Source organism: Dipodomys spectabilis, unplaced genomic scaffold (genome assembly GCF_019054845.1).
Source record: "Dipodomys spectabilis isolate Male_0828 unplaced genomic scaffold, ASM1905484v1 ptg000024l, whole genome shotgun sequence".
NCBI classification, from domain to species: domain Eukaryota; kingdom Metazoa; phylum Chordata; class Mammalia; order Rodentia; family Heteromyidae; genus Dipodomys; species Dipodomys spectabilis.
Genome location: NW_024870701.1, coordinates 24,492,066 through 24,509,237, shown reverse-complemented (window position 1 = coordinate 24,509,237; position 17,172 = coordinate 24,492,066). Strand labels below are relative to the sequence as shown.

General features: G+C 40.4%; 1 protein-coding gene across 4 annotated transcripts in view; it reads left to right on the top strand.

The window, feature by feature from the left end:
- Positions 1 to 1,229: 1,229 nt before the first annotated feature.
- Pias2 (protein inhibitor of activated STAT 2) overlaps positions 1,230 to 17,172 on the top strand; it is a 70,990-nt gene continuing 55,047 nt past the window's right edge. For 3 of the 4 annotated variants that reach the window (XM_042675015.1, XM_042675014.1, XM_042675018.1), the window contains exon 1: positions 1,230 to 1,419. In XM_042675015.1, coding sequence (XP_042530949.1) covers positions 1,396 to 1,419 — 24 coding nt within the window. In that variant the 5' untranslated portion in view covers positions 1,230 to 1,395. Of the gene's footprint in view, positions 1,420 to 16,302; positions 16,412 to 17,172 lie in introns of all 4 variants that reach the window. The other variant, XM_042675016.1, reaches the window with a different exon arrangement.

The window sequence follows — 17,172 nt, the reverse complement described above, 5'->3', positions numbered from 1 at the left end:
CTCCCAATTAAAAATCTGAGCTCATGACAATAAGAAAACCTGAGCTACATGGGTTCCTAGCTCAACCAATTTTCTCATTTACCACTCTTTCACTAGTCACATGGCCTTGATCAAGTCTGTTTCCTTACAGCTGTAGAGGCTAGGAAGCACGATATCGAAGTGTCTCCATCAGTTGAGGGTCTTGTGTCATGGCTTGGCAAAAGGTATCACATAAGAGACCCCCCCCCCCTTTTTTTTTCTTCTTGTGCCAGTATTAGGGCTTGAACTCAGGGTCTGGGCACTATTCCTTGGCTTTTTCCACTTAGGAATGGTGTTCTATCACTTGAGCCACAGCTCCACTTATGACTATTTTTTTGGTGAATAAGAGTGACGTGGACTTTCCTGCCTGGGCTAGCTACAAATCGAGATCCTCAGATCTCAAGCCTCCTGAGTACTTAGGATTATAGGCATGAACCACCTGGATGCAGCTTTTTACCTACCAGGTTAAAGGAAATTTCAACTGGGGCATGGGAAGGGAATTTTTCTAAGCATCAGTTAGTTAGACTCACCATTTCCCTTCGATCAGAAGTTAGGGGTATCATCAAGCTTTTCCCGCTTACTTGGGGGTCTTTTCGATTTATTCTTTCCTAGCTATTAGATTTCCCTTATCCCTTGACGTTCTACCAAGGCCCTTCTGAGCCACCAAATATCTCCACTCCAAGCAGCCCAGGACTTTATGGCAACCTTCAAGGCCAGAAAGAATGGGCCAAATTAGTAGTTGAAGGACATTAGCAATAATGGGTTGCACACCCTGCAGCACTGAATCTGCACAATGGCCTGTTTATACTCAAACTCAGAACACTTTGAGGGGCAGTTTTTATTTACTTTGACTTCGACAGGCTACCGCCACCGGAAGAAGGGCACCGTTAGAATCTTCCCGAATCATTCCAGTCACGAGTCCAGTCACTGCTTCCCTTGGGCTACTCCCTCTGGCCAGGCTCTCCTTCAGCCCCTCGGTAAAGCTGCAGTCCTACCGAAGCCTCAAAGCCTCGGTGGCGGCTGGCGGGCGAAACAGCGCAACTGGGAACTTGGCCCGACCAGGCCAAACCTGAGCCACCGGAAGTGTTCCGGGACGGCGCGGAGGCCGCCAGCGCGGGCGGAAGACGGCGCCGGAGTGGGTAGGGGGCGCCGCGAGGGGCGGGGTCTCAGCTCACTGGGGGCGGGACTCCCGCGCCGATCACGTGACGGGCTCGGCGGCGGCGGCGGCGGCGGCGGCGGCGGCGGCCGCGGCGTCTTCAGCGGCGCCCAGTACAGGATGGTGCTGGAGGCGGCGGCGGCGGCCGTGGTGGCGGCGGCGTTGTTGGCGGCAGCGGGAGGGGGAGCGGTGGCGGCAGCGGAGCCCGCGGTTGGCATAAAATGGCGGATTTCGAAGAGTTGAGGGTGAGCCGGAGAGCGGAGGCGGCGGGGGAGGGGAGCGGAGGGAGGCGGGGAGCTGCAGCCGCGCTCCTGGCCGCCGCCTTCGGGGTTGGCGGGGCCGGTTGGAGGAACCCCGTTACCCAGCCGGCGTCGGAGCGTGCGGGGGAGGACCGGGGAAGCGGGCGCGGGGGCCCGGCGCCTTGGGCAGGGCACGTGGGCCCGACTCCCCGCGCCTGGAGGGCCGCGGGGGGCAGCGGCGTCTGCTGCTCGGCCGCGGCCTCCGCCGACAGCTCTGTGGCGATCCTCGAGCCTCTGTGCCCGCCACTCCTTCGGGGGAGACTTTTCTGCTCGGGGAAGAAGTTGCGCTTAGGAATTTCTCTCTCCTGCTCTCATGGCTGATGCTGCCGTTGCCTCAGGTCTGAGCCGAGATAAGGCCCCTTCCTCCCACTAGTGCCTTCTCTCGGCGGAGCCTGGTGTGTGGGGAACACTGCCTTCAGATAATCGGCCTTAAATCCCGAGAGTCGGTCAGTGCCGTGGTAGGAAACGTGCCAAGTCCGTGTTGTCAATGTGCTGCGTCTTGTTTGTACGTTCCTACTGCTTTGGGGGGAAAAGATTGTTAGCCCTAGCATGAGATCATAACTTTATTGTTCGACACCTTTGTATAATTGGGATGGGGGGGGTAGATGGGGGGGCGTCGAAGACTCCCCGCCCACAGAATATCCTTCAGAGAATCTTTTAACCGAATGAAACAAAACTCAGTGAGCCAAGTGAGCAGAACGGGACGCTGAATGACTGGAGACGTAGATGGGCTATTTACAGATAAGAAACTCTGATTGTATTTCGAAAACATTTCAAAGTCGAGTGGAGAGAAATATTAAGTTAAATTAACTGCCACCACTTTGTACAGTCTGGGATGTGTGATGTTCGGGTTATTTTATTGATTCCTATAAGAGGTTCTGGTTTTGTATGTATTATTGTTTAAGGGTGGAGGAGGGGTATGATGTAAGTTGATTATGTGGTACTTAAGTGGGCATCACCAAAAGGATGGATGTTCTCTAAAGGGTTATTTGCACAGTACCAGCCATTTTCCCTCCTGCTGTTTGAAAAACAATTCTTTTCTTGTAAAAAGTATGTTAATGTATGTTATATCTTATAGTAATTTATTCAGAGAACCCAGGTCACCGTAAAGGAGATGTAATTTTAAGTCGAAGCGTTTTAGTGGATCTGCTTCCCGACTGTGGAGCTTTGAACACCTGTGGAACTTTTGCAACAACACAGAGATCTGAGCCTTGCCTTTATAAATTCAGTAGTCTCAGGGTAGGTTGAGAAGACTGAACCTCAAGGCTAAATATATTTTTCTTTACCTGCAGAATTGCCTCCTTTTGTTTTTATTTTTGTTTTTGTTTTTTGTTATATTGTGCCAGTCCTAGGGCTCAACAGTTCTTGGGCACTGTCCCTGAGCTATTTTGCTCAAGGCCAGGGCTACCACTTAAGCTACAGCTCCACTTTCTGCTTTTTGGTGATGAATTGAAGATAAATGTCTTACCTTCCTGCCCTGGCTGACTTTGACCTTGATCCTCAGATCTCAGCTTCCTCAGTAGCTCAGTTCATAGGCCTGAGTCACCAGTGCCCCAGCATGTCTTCATTTTTGTGTGGTAAGAGATGTATATAGTTGTCTTCCTTTTCCAGGTTTTTTTTTTTCCTAGTGAAAACTTTACCACAGTATTAATAATGCTTAACAGAAAGGAAAGAAATAACTGAATAGGGCAGAGAAGGCAGTCAGTGCATAGATTGGAGTGGAATCAGGAAAACGTTGTAGAAACAAAATGTTGTTTTTTTTTTTTAAACTTTTTGCCTCCTTTAATAATTTTGTTCTGTGAATAAGTATCATCTGACCCTGTAAATCAACTGTCTTTGCATCTCTTTGTTTACTCATAGAAGGTGGTGTCCCCCTGAAAATTCATAGTCCATGTGATCAGCATAGACATGACTGGTAAAAGTTTTTGGAGGAGAGGAGAAGATATAGGCCTAGTAGCTGATGGAAGTGGACCACTCTTAACTTGTCTTAGTTGCTCAGGACAGATACATGTCACCTTACATTTAAAGATGAACTATCCTCCTTTCTCACACTCAATGCAAAGAGTGTTGATGACATATATCCTTTTGTAATATGATGCTTATTAAGTGAATAGCTGTGATCTTAATACTTCATGTGTTCTTCTAAATAGTTCATTCTTACTAACTCACAATTCTATGAAGAAAATGAAGCACAAAGATTAAGCTGACCTAAATGACGGTTTGAGAATGTAAATAGGAATTTTAATATTAACTTTCTGTGCTCTTCAGAGACTTTAATGTTTTGCTTTTGTTCAGGTAGGCACCTGTGGGTATAGGTGGAGCTTCTATCATTTTACAGTTTATGGTGCAAATTAAATGATAAACAACACCCTTATGAAACATAGCAGTGGAAGGAAAATAAGAACTGATTGAAAAACCAGAAAGGGAGAGAAGGTCTCTGAATATTGATATTCATACTGAGTGAATTATAATAGGTCAAGGAAAAGTTACAGGCACTCTTTTTTTTTTTTTTTTGGCTGTTTTCTTGGCAGTGGAGGAAATGGTAGGTTGATGTATATGTTATACATTTGACTTGTTAATACTGCCCTACCATGGAGAGGATTCTCTTTTCAGGGCCATTCCTTACAGAGTAAGGCCAGTATAGCTTGAGCAGCTGGTGCTGTACCTACCTATACTGGAGGTTGGGGATATGAGGAAAGATCACTCTCAATGTAGTTTAATGACCTCTGAGCTTCTAATTTTAAGTCTTGGGCGTTAAAATGATGAAGCAGCCTCTGTAGAACTTTACAGAACTTGTAGAACCTAGGGAGATGCCTGACAGTTTCAGGTTTTAGTGTTTTTTTTTTTGTTTTTTGTTTTTTGCTAGTCCTGGGGCTTGAACTCAGGGCCTAGGCACTGTCCCTGAACCTCTTTGTGCTCAAGGCTAGCGTTCTACCACTTGAGCCACAGTGCCACTTTTGGCCTTTTCTGAGTGTTTTATTGGAGATAAGACTCTCATGGACTTTTCTGCCTAGGCTGGCTTCAAATTGTGATCCCCATATCTCAGCCTCCTGAGTAGGTAGGACTACAGTGGTGAGCCACTGGCGCCCGGCTAGTTTCAGGTTGAAACTTGGTGAGCCAGTACCCAAGATCTTTTAGTCTGAATGACTAGTAAGGTACCAGCAGACCTCTCTCCCATTCCAACTTCTACTGGGAGAAAGAATATGCTTCGCAGAGTTTCTGAGCAGGGTCCACTTCTAATCATCTTGCAGGAGTGGGAACACCCCAGTCCATTTTATACATAATGTTTTGGACAAACATTGAAATGCTTCTCTCAGCCTGCCTGTGGCGAATTTGCTTGTATTGGTAAGTTTGTATGGACTATGATGATGTTAAAAATATCCAAATGAGCTGGGTGCCGGTGGCTCAGGCCTGTAATCCTAGCTACTCAGGAGGCTGAGATCTGAGGATCGTGGTTCATAGCCAGCCTGGGCAGGAAAGTCTTTGAGACTCTTACCTCCAGTAAACCACTAGAAAAGCAGAAGTGGCACTGTGACTCAAACGGTAGAGTGCTTACCTTGAGCTGAAGAGCTGAGGGATAGCGCCCAAGCCCAGAGTTCAAGCCCCATGACCTACCAAAAAAAAAAGCAAAACAAAAATATCCAAATGACCCCGACAGAGAAAAGGTTCCCAGCCCTGATTTAGAAGAGAATGGGGTTTTGAATCATATGGTATAAACTTGATTTAGGAACTTGCCCTGATACATTAAGGGAAAAGAATGGGAAAGATCTCTCAGAAGGGAAAATGTGGCTGTTGTAATCAGAAATGATTATAATAGTGTGCTGAGTTGAAAATTTTCTAGGTGCCAGTGATGAAATGATTCCGTCCACTTGGAACTCACAACATCTGTGTTAGGAGTTGAAGGGATGATTGGCTTGTGAGCTAACAAGTATGTGAATTAACTAATAAGGTGTAAGTTAATATGGTACAAGATCATAATTTCTGATCTGTTGGACTTCCATTGCTGTCATGTTGCTTTCTTCCCTAAAAATAATTTGTAAAGAGGTCAAGCACAGGAGTGGAAAGAGTTGTGTTTCTGTAACCACTCACCTTTTTAACTAGAACTGCCTTTTCTACTTTTGTCTTTCCTTTCCTGCACATTATTGGTGGTAAGTCATTCCTATAGTTATTGTCTTCTTCTTCTTCTTCTTCTTTTTTTGTTTTGTTCGGTCATGGGGCTTGAACTCTAGGCCTGGGCGCTGTCCCTGTGCTCTTCAGCTCAAGGTGAGGGCTCTACCGCTTTAGCCACTGCACCACTTCTGGTTTTCTAGTGGTTTTTATTGAAGATAAGAGTCTCACGGACTTTTCTACCTGGGCTAGCTTTAACCTCGATCCTCAGATCTCAGCCTCCTGAGTAGCTAGGATTACAGGCGTGAGCCTTGGGCGCTTGGCTAGTTATTGTCTTCTAATCTCAGCCATTTGGAAGGCTGAAATGGAGGATCACAGTTTGAAGACAGCTGGGCTAGGAAGTCTTTGAGACTATCTTCAGTTAACCAAAACAAAAAAAGAGAAAGAAGTGTATCTGTGGCTCAGGCTAGCCTTGAGTAAAAGAGCCAGGGATCAAGACCTGAGTTCCAGTCCTAAGATTGGCGTACCCCCAAAAAATTCCTTGTTAAAATTTGTTTAATCTACTCTCCCTGTTTCTCTCCACTCTGAGGTGGAATGACACCCTTTTTACCCCCTCTTTCTTCCTCTCCCCTGCCAAGGATCTTCTCCCCCACCCTTTTTTTAAACTCTTTATTTCCTTTCTTGCATTGAGAGTCAATTTATTGTGTGTAGTGAAGAATGAGTGAAGACTCATCCAGAGTCTGGGTGTGTATTTGGATTGAAGTAAAAGAACCAGTGATTGTAACTTTCTTTGTAGAATGTTTACTGAACCTGGTAAACTTGCTGTGGCATCATAAGTTAAATATAAGAGTTATCAGGTTGGGCTGTGCTATAGGTGCATCTCAGTGGTAGAGCAGCGCGCTTCAATGAACCAAGCCCTGGGTTTTGATTTTGAGAGTAAGGAGAGCCTGGAGCAGTTGGATTGTTTCAGCAGCCTAACTAATTCTATAAATTGGCATTTATTTATGTAACTTCAGGTGCCATTAGGATACAGAGGTGGAATGGGGAAGTTACCACTTCTCCCTCTCAGCTTTTGGATTAAGAAACAGACTATGTACTTTAACAGAACCACCATGTGATTCAAAGCTATTATTAGGAGACAGAATTAAAATTTCCAAGGCTGTAAAGTTACGCCTGTAAAGGCATAACAAACTAAATTTAAGATGAAGAGGGCAGTTTTTGGTAGTCAGTAAACTAAGATCTGTACCCTTCCCCCAGTAAGCTTTTTTTTTTCCTGATAAAGTTAATACTTTTCTGACTTGAACATTCTCCGTGTTTCTTTTTCTCAGCAATTTTGCCTTTGTTTTCCTGGGTTGGATGTCAACTACTTGTTCATAGATTTAAAAAAAAAAGATACATAATTCACATGTCATAAAATTTAGCTACTGAAAATGTTGAATATGGTGGCTTTTACTCTTTTCACAGTCATATAACCATTACCATTCTAGAACATTTTTCAGATTCCAGAAGAAATCCCATGTTCATTACTAGCCATTTCCTTTTTTTTGTCTCCTCATCCACTAAACTACTGTCTTTGAATATGACTGTTCTGAACATTTTATATGAATTAATAGATATTCATATAGTTTCATACAACCTGGGGTGTTTTATGTCTAGCTTTCAAGATTCATTTATGTACTTCATTTTTTTTGGCTGAATACTATTCCACTATGTAGACATATTGCATTTTCTTTATCTACTAAAAAATTGATGAACATTTGGGTTGTTTCTATTCCTTAGCTAGTATGAGCACTTATTTATAAGTATACACATTTGTGTAGACGTGCTTTTAGTATTCTCAGGTAAATACCGATGAGCAAAATTCAGGCTATAGATATAGTTCAGCAATAGATCAATTGCCTAACATGGATTAGGCCCTGGTTTCTATCTCAAGCACCTAAGGTAAACATAGTGTTTCTTAGGTTTAATTTTTTTTTTTTTTTAATTGTACGGGGGCTTGCACTCAGAGCCAAGACGCTCTCCCTTAGCGTCTTCACTCAAGTCTGGCACTATGCGACTTGAGTCAGACCTCTACTCCTGCTTTTTGCTGGTTAATTGAATATATCAATTTCACAGACTTTCTGCTCTGGCTCAGCCAGAGGATTATAGATAAGATTATAGGTGTGAGTGGCCAGTGCCTGGCTATGTTTAACTTTTTCATATGCTGGCAAAGTGCATTCTAGAGCTTTTCCATCATTTTATATTATCACATTATTGTATACCTTTTTGACTATAACTGTCCTCGTGGCTTAAAATAGTGTATCTTGGTTTTATTTTGCTTTTCCCTGATAACTGGTATTGTCTCTATCTTCATTGGTTTACTGGCCATTTGTGTATCTTATTTAGTCAAAATTAAAAAGTGATCTGAAAATACAGGCTTTCAAAAAGACTTTGACTTTACAGAGAATTCTCCATTTGGTAACTTAGGTCACTAAAAGCAGTAGTTGATTATATCACAGCAAATAGCATTTGTTTTGTATTTTAATGTTAACATTGGGAAATAAGAATTATCAGTTGCATGACTGTGGGTAACTTATTTGACTTGTTTTCTAATATGAAAAATGGTTTTACTACCATACTCATTTTCTTATTTTCATTTATAAACCCCTCAAAAATGAAAGCAATATTTGTGCAGCCAATAGATTTTTTTTTAGACTTTTTCTTCTTAGTTCTACTTGACATTAGATCTGATTTTAACCTGTTTTAAGTGATTTTTACAGTACATTCAAAAAAATCTAAAAATACTATTTTCCCTATCTTGATTTTTCTCAGTAGATAAGAAATTAACATCATTTTTATTTAAGCATTTTGATTTTTCTAGCTGTACATTTGCTTTTATTATTTTAAATTCTTTAATAGTGAATTATTTTTCTTGACTTTGAATTTAAGACAGTCTCCAAGTCTGAGAAGAATTTGAAACCCATCCATTTTCTATTGCTGCTGCTTCTTCCACCTGCTTCTCCACCTAGCCTGCTGTTTTATAACTCGCAATAAATTTTTTTTAATTTGAATATAGAAAGATTCTAGAAAGTGAGTATTAATAATTTCCCTTTTAATATGTATGTTGATGGAGATATTAGTCATGTTAGAACAGAGTATTGTGGGATTATAGAAGAAATTCTGTGTTATTAAACTGAGGTTCTTAAAGGAAAAACATAAGCCATGTTTGAGTGTACAATTCAATGGTATTATTTTTAACTATTAAGCTATCTTGATGAGACTTCCTGGCATCTTGATTTTTTTTTTTTCTTTATTTGGGGACTTGCTTTACAGATCTCTCATTCTTGGTTAGGTCTGTGCCTATCTCCTCTTTTTTAGATTTTTTTTTTTTAAACCAGAATGCAGTCTTGAGTAGTTGTGTCAGTAGCTGGTCATAAACTTAACTATCTGAATGTTTGAAAATGGCTTTTCTTGTTCCTGAATGAAAGTTTAGGTATGGCATTATAGTTATACATTGCTTAACATTGTGATACATTCTGAGAACTGCATCTATTGGCACTTTGATCTTTGTGTACACATCATAGTGTGTATTTACAGAAAACTAGATGGGATAGCCCACAATACACCTAGGCTACATACTAGGTATATGTGCATGTGGAATAGCTCCTAGGGCCATATGATGAACAAAAGAATACAGTAATAGGTTAAATCAAACATAAGGGATAATGATGGAGTGGATAAATGCAACTAGCAAAAAGGCTGTTGCTGATACAACAGAGCATACTGTTTGCAGTGAAATTTCAAAAATATTTACAAGTATATTCTAATGATAAAAAATACTGAATTGCAAAAAGATAATGGGACAGTTTACTGTTGGAGAGAAAAATAATGTATTTGGATCACCATTAACATTATATACAAAATCAGTCCCAGATCGATATTTTTCAAATTTAAGAAACAAATGATTCAATGTTCTTTCTAATGAATGCATAAAATCTCTTTGTGTATGTGTACTACATTTTCTTGACCTCTTTGTCTAGTGAGGGGCTTCTGGGTTGTTTCCATACCTTGGCTGTGATGAATAGTACAGCACTGTGAACATGGTTGTATTAGTGGCTTTACTGTGTCCTGATATGTAATCTTTTGGATAAATGCCCAAGAATGGTATTGCTGGCTCATAGGGTTGTTCTATGTTTAGTTTTTTATTTAAATTAAATTTTTATTTTTATTTTTTGTGAACATACTGTACAGAGGGGTTACAATTACATGGGCAAGATAATGAGTACATTTCTTATCAAGCATTGCAGCCTCCTCCTTTGTTTACCCTTCACATCCCTTCCCAGCCTCCCCCCCATCCCCCGTCATCCCCTGCTCCCCCCACCAAAGTTGTAAAGTTCGTTTTTGACATGACAACTTGTACTTCTCATAGTTGCATCGGGTCCACCTGTATCCTTAAACGACTTGTTTTTCCCCATCTCCTCCACAAATTATACCGACATCAAATATAGTGAAAGCAGGGGTTATACTGTGGGGGAGGGACATACAAAGCTACAAAGAAATAATCTTATAAATGAGTTAGAAACAAATGCATGAAAGAAAAAATATGTTTAGTTTTTATAAGGAATCTCTGAACTGCTTTTCTAAGTGGTTGAACAAGTTTACATTCTCCCCAAGACTCTTCAGAGCTAGAGATTTATCTTTGTTTTTCTTGACCTTTACTCCTTTTCTTTTTTGATGCTTTTTTCCCCCTTCAGTGCTACATATTGAACGTAGGGTTTCTTGAATGCTAACCACATGTTCTACTACTGACCTACAGCTCTACCCTCTTTGAGGCTCTGAATTTTTGAGGCAGAGTCTTGCTGATACCAAAGGCTATCTTTGAGTTCTTTATCCTTATATCTCAAGCTCTCTAATTCAGATAATTTTTGTTTTTGTCAGTCATGGATCTTGAACTCAGGACCTGCCTGGGTGCAGCCCTTGAGCTTTTTTGCTCAAGGCTAGTGCCCTACACTGACCCACAGTGCCAATTCCAGTTTTCTTATTGTTAATTAGAGATAAGAGTCTCATGGACTTTCCTGCCCAGTCTGGTTTTGATCCATGATCCTCAGATCTCAGCCTCCTGAGTAGTTATGACTACAGGTGTGAGCCACTAGTGCTGGCTTGGGTGGGAGAATCTTGATAGGTAAATATTGGATTGCTCAGTATTATAATTCAGTAGTTTTATTAATATTTTGGAAATTTTCCTTGACTTTGTCTTTGAATCCTCTCTGGAACTTATTTCAACAATTTTTATTTATAAGAGATTTGCCAGTTCTTTTTTCTCTCTCTTTATGATTTATGGGGAAATGCCTTGAGTTTCTCTTTTAAAAAGGTTATTTGGAAATAATGATGTGTGTTTAGGTATATATCACACTAACCATACTAATCCTTATCTTTAAAATTCTTAGCATCGTTTGTGCCTATCAAATAATCTAATAAGTAAGATATAAATGAACATGTTCTTATAATCCATTGGGATAGTTTTTACCAGATGTTATAGCATATATCCACTGTGAACCGTATCTACCTTTATAATAAAGGTAGCCACTGTCTGTGCGGGACTTTAAGTTCATCATTTTGTGTTGGCTTTTATACTTTTCACATATATAAATAGTTTATGCTTTGAAGACAGGTGCTGTCACGACTGTAATCCTTGCTACTTTAGGAGGCTGAAATCTGAGGATCAATGTTCACAGCCAGCCCAGGCAAGAAACTCTGTGAGACTGTTACCCAACTATCAAAAAGCCAGAAATGAAGCTGTGGGTCAGATCAGTAGACCGTTATCCTTGAGCATAAAACTCCATGGAGAATGCCCAGGTCCTGAGTTCAAGCCCTAGGAATGGTGCGCGAGCACACACACACACATTTAAGCTTTGAAATTGTCATAACTGGGATACTGTACATATTGGGGGAGGTATCATTTTCTGTTTTCCATTATATGAATATACCTCAATTGATCCATTGTCTTGGTAAAAATTAGTATACTTTCCATTTTTTCCTATTACGGGATCCCACATCCTTTATTTACATTTCTGAAATCCAAAAAGCTCTGAAAATGGAGACATTTAAAATTTCAGCAGACTTGGCTGAAATTGCCTTGTACTAGTCTACTTTGTTCTCTTGGTTCCTTCCTCTCTGTCCCTTCTTGCCTTCTTGTTTTCTTCCCTCCTTTGTAGAGTGACAGATATCAAGCACAGGGTCTTAGTCATGATAAGTAAGCACTCTACCCACCAATAAGTAACATCCCTGCACTATTTTGTAATCTGAATCAAGCCTCTTTTTCTTCCCTTTTCCTTTGCCCTTTGTGCTCACTAGGATCTCAAGTACAGTGCCAAATAGACATCTGTGTTGGGGGCATCCTTGAGGTTGCTCCTGATTTTAAAGTGAATACTTTCAGGCTTGTTTAGTTCAGTCTGAATTCTTACTGTTGGTTTGTTTTGTATAGATTCTTCATGTTTAGGATATTTCTTTGCTAATTTAAAGAATGAGAAATCCGGGCACTGGTGGCTCATGCCTATAATCCTAGCTACTCAGGAGGCTAGATATGAGCATCACAGTTCAAAGCCAGCCCGGGAATATGACTCTTATCTCCAATTAACCAACAGAAAACCAGAAGTGATGTGGCTCAAGTGGTAGAGCACTAGCCTTGAGCTGAAGAGTTCGGGACAATGCCCAGGCCCAGAGTTAAAGCTCCTTGTCCGCCAAAAAAAAAAAAAAAAAAAAAAGAGTAGAGAGCTAGGAGCATGTCTCAAGTGATAAGAACACCTGCAGAGCAAATAATAAGGCCCTAAATTCAAACCCCAGATTGCCCTGAGAACCAAAAAAGAATGGGGATATATGTGCATACTTATACATATATACCTATGAATATAAATAAGTATGTAAAATTTTACTTTGACAGCCCTAGGGTTTGAACTCAGGTTTTTATGCTTGCTAGACAGGTGATGTACCTCTTGAGTCATACCTCCAGTCCTTTTTCTCAGGTTATTTTTGAAATATGGTTGGTTTTTTGCCTACGCCAGCCTAGAATTTGATTCTCCTATTTATACATCTCAATACAGCTTGGATGATAGCTGTACCCTGCTATACCTAATTTATGTTCAGATGGTATCACAAAATTATTTGCCTGGGCTGGCTGTGCACCAACATCTTTCCAGTCTCCTGGATCTTTCAAGTTGCTAGATTACAGATATGAGACACCAATACCCAGCTATGAGTTATGTCAAAAGCTTTTCTGCATCATTGAAAATATCATGTGTTTTTCCTCTAATCTGTGAAGCTGGCAATATATTATTGAACATGCCTCAGGCCCTTGTAATCTATTAACATAGTCAATGAATTGATTTTCTAACACTTAAAACTTAGTGTTCCAAGTATAAATTCTATCCTGATCTCTTTTCTTTTCTTTTTTTTTTTTGGTACAGTTGTGGGGCTTGAACTCTGGGCCTGGGCACTATCCCTCAGCTCTTCAGCTCAAGGCTAGCGCACTACCACTTGAGCCATAGCACCACTTCTGGCTTTTTTTTCTGCTTATGTGGTGCTGAGGAATCGAACCCAGGGCCTCATGCATGCAAGGCAAGAGCTCTACCACTGAGCCACCTTCCCAGCCCTATCTCTTTTCATTATTAGACTTAATTTGGATTTTTGTCTCATAAGGAATAATAATAATAATAATGCTAGTATCTTTTTAAAATATGCCTCTTCTGGAAAAGCTTATGTGGTATTAGAATGATTGATTGATTGATTTAGGGTCTAGTCGTTGGGCTTGAACTCTGGGGCTAGGCGCTGTCCCTCAGCTCTTAAGCTCAAGGCTAGCGCTCTACCACTTGAGCCACAGTGTCACTTCTGGCTTTTTTCTTTTTGCTTATGTGGTGCTGAGGAATCAAACCCAGGGCCTCAGGCATGCAAGGCAAGTGCTCTACTACTGAGCCATCTTCCTAGCCCTAGAATGATGTATTTCTTAAATGTTTACTAGGATTTGTAAAATTGTTACTGGTATTTTCTTTGAGGGACATTTAACTGATTCTGTTACTTTGATTATAGGATGGTTAATATTTTCAATTTTCAAACCGGTTTTAGTAGGCCATACTTTCATAGAAATTTATTTTTCCATAGTCTTGAGAGTGTGGCATAAGTTCTTAATGTCTAATATGCCAAAAGATTACTAATAGTTAAGTCTTCAGAGAATGTATGCTTTTTGGTGTATTCCCATTTCATTAATATCAGTCATTTCATATGCTTCCTCTTTGGGGATTTTTTTTTTTTTTTTTTGGTGGGGCTTGAACTCTGGGCCTGGGCTTTGTCCCTCAGCTCCAGCTTAAGGCAAGTGCTCTACTACTTGATCCACAGAGCTACTTTGGGGTTTTCTGGTGGTTAATTGGAGATAAGAATCTCACGGATTTTGCTGCCTGGATTGGCTTTGAACCTTGATCCTCAGATCTCAGCCGCCTGAGTAGCTAGTATTAACTCTTTTGGGATTTTTAAAAATTTCTGACATTGAATGCCTTTTATGTACTTTAGCATAGGCATTTAAGATCATAAATGCCTTTGCCTGCTTTTCTTGAATTACACAAGTTTAAAGTATAATGATTTCATTATTTAATTTTTTTTTTTTTTTTTGGTTGGTCTTGGGGCTTGAACTCTGGGCTTGGGCACTGTCCTTGCGGTCTTCAGCTCAAGGTGACCACATCACCACTTAAGCCACAGCGTCACTTCTGGTTTTCTAGTGGTTTATTGGAGATAAGTGTCTCAAGGACTTTCCTGCCTGGGCTGGCTTTGAACCGAGATCCTCAGATCTCAGCCTCCTGAGTAGTTAGGAGTACAGGTGTGAGCCACTGATGCCTGGCTTCTAATTTTCTTTTCTATTGTAGATTCTTTCATTTATGAGTTAAAGATTTTATTTCCCAAACATTGGAATTTCTGTAGTTAATTTTGCTTGTGTTGTGGTTAGGCAGCATAGTTTGTTTTTTTTTTGGGTCCGGTAGTGGGGCTTGAACTCTGGGCCTGGGTGCTGTCCCTCAGCTCTTCAGCTCAAGGCTAATGCTCTACCACTTGAGCCACAGCGCCACCTCCGGCTTTTTTCTTTTTGCTTATGTGGTGCTAAGGAATCGAACCCAGGGCCTCAGGCATGCAAGGCAAGCAGTCTACCACTGAGCCATCTTCCCAGCCCAAGGCAGCATAGTTTGTATAATGAATGTTGTGACTTGTGATTTTTCTTCCCTTATGATGCTAGGGTTCAGACCACTGGTAAGCAGGTGCTCTTCCATTGAGAACTTTTTATTTTGTAGCTAAGGCTGGCCTTGAGTTTGAGACAAGATCCCTCTTGCCCCAGATTCTCAATTCTAGGATTACAGACAGGCATATAGCATCACTTCTGGTACATGCATGGTCAATTTCTGTCAACTTTTGTTTTCCCTTAAGAGAAAATGTAGCTTCCCTTGTTACTGATGGAAACATTGTTTATGTCTCATATCTGTTTTTCTTAAAAGAGCAGAGACATGTTTACCTTTGGAATTTCTATTTTTAAAGATACACTTTTAAATTATTAGTTCATGAGAGTTTAAATCTGTTTTGTTGCAACTTCTAAGTGCTGTTTGTATTAAATACCACTGTTTGATCTTACTTAAATCAAACATTTTTGTAGTATTGTAGTTTTAATCCTTATTAAAGAGTTAAAAAATGGGCTAGGAAGGTGATTCAGTGGTAGAGTGCTTGCCTTGCATGCATGAGGCCCTGGGTTTGATTCCTCAGCACCACATAGCAGAAAAAGCCGGAAGTGGTGCTGTGGCTCAAGTGGTTGAGCTGAAGAGCTGAGGGACAGTGCCTAGGCCCAGAGTTCAGGCCCCACGACCACCACCACCACCAACAACAAAAAGAGTTAAAAAACTTAGAAAGGTGCAGATGGTTCAAACCTGTAATCCTAGCTACACATGAGGCTGAGATTGAGGATCACCTTTCGAAGCCAGTCCCAAGCAGGAAAGTTTGTGAGACTCTTCTCTTAAATTAACCAACAAAAAGGCAGAAGTGGAGCTGTGCCTCAAGTGGTACAGAGCCAATTTTGAGCAAAAAAACTAAGGGACAGTATCTAGGCTCTGGCAAGAAAACAAAAACAAAGCAACTCAAAGCTGTATGGATATAAGAATGATATTTAGCTGGTTTCTAGTGGCTCATGACAGTAATCCTAGCTACTCAGGAGGACGAGATCTCAGGATCATGATTTGGAAACTATCCTTGTAGAAATTTTGTATGGCTCTTAACTCCAATTAACTACCCAAAAACTGGAAGTGGAGGTGGGTGCACCCAGCTTTGAGCAAAACAGGTGAGCTAGTGCTTGAGGCTCTGAGTCAAACCATAAATAGCAATGGCATGGGAACACATACACACACACACAAAATTTCGGATCATACAATGTGAAGCTTTTTAGGTACTACCTTTTTCATTCAGCATAATTGGAAAAGTCATGTGGATTATTTATAAACGTGCCTTTTTATTGTTCAGCGTGTAGTATGAGTAGTGTATTTAACCATTCACCTCTTGAAGGACATCTGGGTTGTTAATAGTTTGGGGCTAATATGTTAACAGTCCTATAAACACTGTGTATAGATTTTTTCATGAGTGAAATGTTTATTTTTTCTTCTGGGATAAATACTCAGTAGTGCTTATTGTATATGTAACTTTTAAAGAACTTGCTGAACTCTTTTCCAGAGTTGCTGTACCATTGTACATCCCTACCAACAAGGTATGAAGTGATCCAGTTTCTCTGCATCCTTGCCAGCATTTGGTGTTAACACTGTTTTTCCTTTTAGCCATTCTGGTAGGTATCTAGTGATATCTTGGTTTCCTGATGGCTAGTGTTGTTAAACATTTTCATGTGCTTATTTGCCATCTGTATATTTCCATTGATGAGATGATGTGTCCATGTCTTTTACCTTTTGGGGGGGGGGTTAGAATATTTTCCTTTGGCTATTGAGTTTTAGTATTTATATTTAGTATTTATTCGACACTATTGTTTTGTTACATAGTTTGTAAATATTTTCTTCAAACCTGTTGACTTCTCTTCTGTTTCATTCTCTTAAAGGGATCTTTTACAGACCATGTTTAAATTTTAATAGTCTACTAATTTTTTTTTTCCTGAATCTTGCTTGTGTCAAATCTAGGAACTTTTACTCATACCTAGATCCTGAAGATTTTTCTGATTTTTAAAAATAGTTATATGATCTAATTTTTACATTTGTCTGTGATCCTTATGTAGAACATGTCAGATTTATATGGAAGTTCATTTTTAACAATCTGTGGCTGTGTTGTTCCATAGCCCACTTACTGAAAGCCTATCTTTTCACCTTTGTCCAAAATTATTTGGGGATGTTCATGAAGATCTATTTCTGCTTCCTTGAGCTATATATCTTCCCACTAGTAACATACAATCCTTATTACTGTAGCTAAGTTATGGAAATGGGTAGATTGATTTAATCTGTTCTTTTTTTTTTTTTCCTTAATTGCTTTTATTTGTTTCCTCTTCCCCTCTCTTGTCTTCCCTCCCCATTTCAGGTCCTAGGATTGAGCTCAGAGGCTTTA